This window comes from Somniosus microcephalus, chromosome 18, assembly GCF_052327205.1.
Source record: "Somniosus microcephalus isolate GS21.2 chromosome 18, FLI_Smic_1.0, whole genome shotgun sequence".
NCBI classification, from domain to species: Eukaryota; Metazoa; Chordata; class Chondrichthyes; order Squaliformes; family Somniosidae; genus Somniosus; species Somniosus microcephalus.
Genome location: NC_141004.1, coordinates 24163021 through 24169522, shown reverse-complemented (window position 1 = coordinate 24169522; position 6502 = coordinate 24163021). Strand labels below are relative to the sequence as shown.

The 6502-nt window shown below is 43.8% G+C and overlaps 1 protein-coding gene across 1 annotated transcript in view; it reads left to right on the top strand.

Annotated features, from left to right (window-relative positions):
- The window catches only part of LOC147105126 (lumican), a 40873-nt gene extending 34697 nt beyond the window's left edge, over positions 1-6176 (top strand). Inside the window, 1 exon segment of the mRNA XM_086011784.1 lies at positions 4137-6176. Coding sequence (XP_085867910.1) covers positions 4137-4255 — 119 coding nt within the window. The 3' untranslated portion in view covers positions 4256-6176.
- Positions 6177-6502: the final 326 nt, after the last annotated feature.

Sequence of the window (6502 nt, the reverse complement as noted above, 5' to 3'; positions counted from 1 at the left end):
TACCTGGGCAGGTAATGGGCGGAGTCGGAGGTGGTCAGCCCAGGTATAACAGTGCGACAAGAGGCGACCTCGTGTAGTGATGTGACAGTGAGAACAGTGAGAACAATATACAGTGATAACTATAACAGTGGTTTACCACATTCACCCCTTGTTTAGATTAGAGTCCGGCGGGGTGAAGTGTATTACCAGCTCTGGTATGTCAGTCTGTCCGGAGGCTTCGTTAGCCTCTCCGATCGTCGCAGCGGCGGTGTTACATTATCCGGTGTTAAAGCTGGTGTCTGCGTAGTCGGCAAAGGCTCGTGGGGTTCCGGCATGCCACTACCCTGACTGGCTAGTATTCCCTGTTGGATCGGATCACCCACGAGGGTGGGCTCTGTTATTTAGCCAATAAAATTGATATGCCTATCAATTAGTCCAATAAAAGGCGACGAGTTAAGAACGTAACTGAAGGTTTTTATTGGCTAAATAACAGAGCCCACCCTCGTGGGTGATCCGATCCAACAGGGAGGAATACTAGCCAGTCAGCTACCTTTATACCTGGGCAGGTAATGGGCGGAGTCGGAGGTGGTCAGCCCAGGTATAACAGTGCGACAAGAGGCGACCTCGTGTAGTGATGTGACAGTGAGAACAGTGAGAACAATATACAGTGATAACTATAACAGTGGTTTACCACAGTTCAATTTTATTTTTTTAACAAAGTTTCTTCTCTTCTCTCCTGCATGGACTGACTCATGCTGCACACATGTCAATTGTCAGTTTTTATGCTGATAGCATTTTGGTGGTCCTCGGTTAGAGTTTGCTGACAAGAATCAGCACAGACTAGGCCCTCTCTCATCAATGCCACTCGTCTCTCTCCTATCACACGCCTCTCTCCCCTGGTCCCTCATTACTGTTGCTACCCAAGTCCAGCTGCTAATGGACAAGAATAAAGGAAGAAAGAACTTGCATTTATATAGCGCCTTTCACAACCACCGGACATCCCAAAGCACATTACAGCCAATGAAGTACATTTGAAGTGTAGCCACTGTTGTAATGTAGCCAATTTGCGCACAGCAAGCTCCCACATACAGCAATGTAATAATGACCAGATTATTTGTTTTTAGGTGTTGGTTGAGGGATAAATATTGGCCAGGTCACCGGGGAGAACTCCCCTGCTCTCTTTTGAATAGTGCCATGGGATCTTTTATGTCCACCTGAGAGGGTGGATGGGGCCTTGGTTTAACCATCTCATCCAAAAGATTTGGGGATCCACAATCCTCAAAGCCACTCCTAGCACTAATGCCATCTATCCTAGCCACTGTATACTGTAGCTGGAAACTCTCACGAGAACAGGAATTTCCACCGACAAAAAAGGTACAGAGCTAGGATCATTGCCATTAGCGCATACATTCCACACTGACAGAGTGTTTTGGGACTCAGTCAGCATGCTAACATTAGCTGATAAAAATCAGCGCAAACAGCATCCTCTCATCACAGCGCTGCTCCTCTCTCTTCGCTGTCCTACTCCTACCTGAATCTGTCTGCTAATGGATTGGATCTGGGACCTCCAGTCCTAAACACCACACTTAGTGCTAATGGCAATCATCCTAACTGCTGTATACTCCCGAAGTTTACAAATAATGGTAAGTTGGGCAAGGTACTAGATAGCTGCTAGTGGCCATTCGTTGTCTTCACATAAAGCAACCAAAACCATGGTACAAATAGAAAATGGTTGATATAATATTTATCTCACATCCACTTCCTACATCAGTGCTTTATCTAGTACTGTACAATGCTCCTTATATTTATAATAACCTTACTAGAACATTGAATGTATTTAAATATATTCCATATAATTTTCCTGCGTTTTTTTAAAACCAGGAGAGGCCCTCATTATCACAGCTGCTTTGCTAACTAATCATATAATATTACTCAATAGGTAAAAATTAGTGATATTTAAAATAAACAGAAAGGTTAGGAAAACGTAATGAGATAGAATATAGAGGGATAACATTAAGGAATGAATTTTTCTACATGCTATCTGATTATTGCTTGTGCCACAGTAAAAGGTTCATACCCAAGAACTTGGGGGCATGTTTATACTGCAACTTTAGTGTTGTAACAGAGTGATTTCCTTGCCATAGCAATACTCAAATTGCAGTACAATTCGGGACCGAGCATAAGACCTCCGAGAGGAAGCAATCTCACACTACTTAGGTTTGGCACTGCATGAACTGTAACCCCAAGACAGTGTCAATCCCTGTTGCAAAAGTGCCAGCAGATCCACTGAAGACCGTAAGGGCTAGATTTTGCCAGCCAAGACGAGTTGGGGGCGGGACTGCTGCCTTCCAGGTTCTAGTCCCGCCCCCAGCGACGTATGACGAACCCACGCTATTTTCCCTTGATTGGCCTTGTTAAGCCCGCCTTGCGAGCTTACCGGCCAATTAAGGGAAAGCCTGTGACAGATGATGTCAGGGTATGGCGCTTCATCTGTTGAAAATTTTTTGACAGATAAATTGTCAGCGTTTGACAGCTTTGAGAAGCTGACATTTCGATCTCTCTCACCCCTGCAGACCCACTGTTCGCCGTGCTGACCCTGGCGAGGTTCGCAGCCATCGGGAAGCCTGCACTTGCAGGCAGAAAAGGGGGAAAAGCCTCAAAACTGCCTGTTACCTACCTGTTAACAGGCAGTTAATTGGCTCTAATCCCCTTCCCGCCTCGAGGAGACGGGTCCCTGCGCGACTCGGGGACCCGCCTCCCGGGAAGATGGCACGGAGGCGGGTTGGGAGCGGGGTTGGTACCCACTCCCAGTTTCTGCCATTTTCCCGGCAGCCCCGCCTCCAAACCCGCCTCCTCGGGGCTGGTAAAATCCAGCCCATAGTAATTGGTAGAAGGATTAGAGGGGAGTTGAGGAGAACTTTTTTCACCCAGAGAGTGGTAGGGGTCTGGAACTCACTGCCTGAAAGGGTGGTAGAGGCAGAAACCATCATCACATTTAAAAAGCACTTGGATATGCACTTGAAGTGCCGTAACCTACACAGCTATGGACCAAGAGCTGGAAAGTGGGATTCGGCTGGATAGCTCTTTTTCGGCTGACACAGACACGATGGGCCGAATGGCTTCCTTCTGTGCCGTAAATGTCTATGATTCTATGATACCTGCAGTATGAATGTACTCGTAGGAATCCATATTGAACATGATCAAAATCGGTCAAACATCAGTAAACACCAAACACATGCAGGTACAGCAAGCAATTAAGAAAGCAAATGGTCTGTTGGCCTTTATTACAAGAGGATTTGAGTATAAGAATAAAGATGTCTTACTGTAATTATATAGGGCCCTGATGAGACCACACCTGGAGTATTGTGTACAGTTTTGGTCTCCTTACCTAAGGAAGGTTATACTTGCCATAGAGGGAGTGCAACGAAGGTTCACCAGACTGCTTCCTGGGATGGGGGGAATGTCCTATGAGGAGAGATTGAGTAGACTAGGCCTATATTCTCTAGAGTTTAGAAGAATGAGAGGTGGTCTCATTGAAACATAAAATATTCTTACAGGGCTTGACAGGGTAGATGCAGGGAGGATGTTTCCCCTGGCTGGGGAGTCCAGAACACAGGGTCACAATCTCAGAATAAAGGGTCGACCATTTAGGACTGAGATGAGGAGATATTTCTTCACTCAGGGGGTGGTGAATTTTGGGAATTCTCTACCCCAGAGGTCTGTGGAGGCTGAGTCATTAAGTATATTCAAGTCAGAGATCGATAGATTTTTGAATATTAAGGGAATCAAGGGATATGGGGATAGTGCGGGAAAGTGGAGTTGAGATAGAAGATCAGCCATGATCTTATTGAATGGCGGAGCAGGCTCAAGGGACCTAATGGCCCACTCCTGCTCCTATTTCTTATGTTCTTAAATTTCCTCGGACTTTATCGCTTGTAACTTACTTAAAAGTGTGGCAGAAACCCCAAGGAAATTGAGGGCCTCGGAACATGCCCTCAGAGAAAGTAGATAGTAGTGATCATTCCAATAGTGGTGAAGGCATTGACATCTAGTGGTTTGATGAAAACAGTCTCTTTTCATGTTTAGAGGAATCAGATTTGATAAACCAGTCTTTGTTCATAGTAATTTCTCATTTTTTCTGGTATGTTCTTTCACAGAGTTCAATGTAACCAGTTTCTGTCACCCGGTGGTTTATTCCCAGTTGAGGATTCTCCGGTTGGATGGGAACAAACTAACCTGCAGCCAAATTCCCAGTGACTGGATGTGCAATAACTGAAATAAACGTGCAGTGACTTCAAAACCCCCAAGGACTTGGCAGCAAACGTAACCATCTACATGTAACATGGGGTATTGTAAGAGCTGCTTGCTACTGTGTTCTTGATATTGGTGAATGTTTGCAACCATGTATAACTGACCTGATCCTTGCATATTCTTACTGTCCCAACAGACCTAATAATTATTATGAAAGGAAATGTCAGGTAGAGTTATTACAAAGTTGACCTGCTGACGCAACTGGATAACATCCCAGAAATTATGTCCCATGGTTCACCCAGAGGAATGATAGATCAGATCAGAAATTTAAAAAACAGAAAATGTAATCCCTGGGTCCCACCAGAAAAATGAAGCGACCGTTTCTCTATCAGTAGCTGACCGGCTTGCTGTGTAATTCTAGCGTTTTCTGTATTTACTTAAAGATTTCCAGCATTTGCAGTGCTTTTGAGGCAGATAATACGGTCCTCACATGGCTGACCTCCCATCACTGACACTTGTAACTCTTCAAAAAGTAAACTTGCGATATGAAGTGTGCACGAGTTTTGTCAGCCATTCAGTTTGAAACAAGTCTGTACTACATGCCAATGAAGGAATTTCCCCCTCCCCCCCCCCCCCAGATGTTGCATAGTAGCTTTCTACAGTGAGAAAGAGAAAATAAAAAGAGTAAATCTGTGTCAGAAAATTAACAATCCCCCAAATGTTATAGTGACCCAGATGAGCTGGGTGTCTCTTTCTTGGTGTGACGTTCTTATGAAGGATGCACGATATGCTGTTACCAGGTCATTCTCATTCATAGGAGATTCAGTTTATGACATATTGTCAAAAATAATGGAATCATAGAGCACAGAAGGAGGCCATTCTACCCATCGTGTCGGTGCCAGCTCTTTGAAAGACCGGTACAGTTCATTCCACTCCCCTGCTCTTTCCCCACAGCCCTGCAAATTTCTCATTTTCAAGTATTTATCCAATTCCTTTTTGAAAGTTGCTATTGAACCTGCTTCCACTGCATTTTCAGGTAGTTCATCCAGATCATAACAACTCGCTGTGTAAAAAAGACCCTCAGAAAAGGTGGTATTTGATATTCAGTAGGAATTTATCAATCAAATGAATAGATCTTTCCCTCCTTTGTAAACAGTCAATGCTTGAGGGTCTCCCAGTGCGTTGATCATTGACCAGTCAGATGATACGCCATTTTAAAATGACATGAGTATTAAGCCATGTAATGCATAATGTATTATTACCCTGTTGCTAAACTGGCCTGTCCCTTTAAAAAGTCACAAAATGTAATTGCTGTAAGTAAACAAAGACTGAGGTTAGAATTTAATTGTGGTTTGGTGAGTGAAATTTGCAGATTGGAAGGTGCTTGTAGGTCTCTGGCTCCAGGTCAGTAAAGAAGTAGCATAAAATGACTGCTTTTCTTTGACACTTTGAAGTGTGAAGTCTGAAATGTGACAGACACTCTAGATTATTTGTGGTGTCACACTTCAGCTATCTAGCAGATAGGTTGTGAATAGGTTGTTTATATTCTAAAAGCCCAAAAGATCCAATGCTATTATGACTAATTGTTGTATACTTATTGCTATGCCATTTTAACCGAGGCTTCCATTAAGCAATCACCCTAATTCAAGTGCTTGCATAAGTAAACTGTACAATGTCTTGGAACATACATAAAGCTCAACACCTTTATTCATCAAGCATTTTGTTCTCCCGTAATCATCATTCAAAGCAGAATACAGTTGGTAAGATTCTTTAGGGGCGTCTTTCAGTGACTAGGTAATACTTCCAAGTTTGATCATAGCTCAGAATGACAGCTATTAACTGTCGGAAACATAATCCATTTATTCTCTTTGGTTGTCGGTACGGGCTTTTAATAATGCAGCCAACGAAACAATGAATGCATTTCAAATGCCAGCCTTGGCCTGGCTTTAGCCTATATTCTATATTCTCTAGAGTTTAGAAGAATGAGAGATGATCTCATTGAAACATGCAAAATTCTTACAGGGTTTGACAGGGTAGATGCAGGGAGTGCAAGCACAGGCGATGCAACACCTGCCCTTCCCACTGTCCAAGGCCCCCAAACACTCCTTCCAGGTGAAACAGCGATTTACTTGTACTTCTTACAATTTAGTATACTGTATTCATTGCTCGCAATGCAGTCTCCTCTACAATGGGGAGACCAAACACAGATTGGGTGACACTGCGGAACACCTCTCTTCGGTCTGTAAGCGTGACCCTGAGCTTCCGGTCGCCT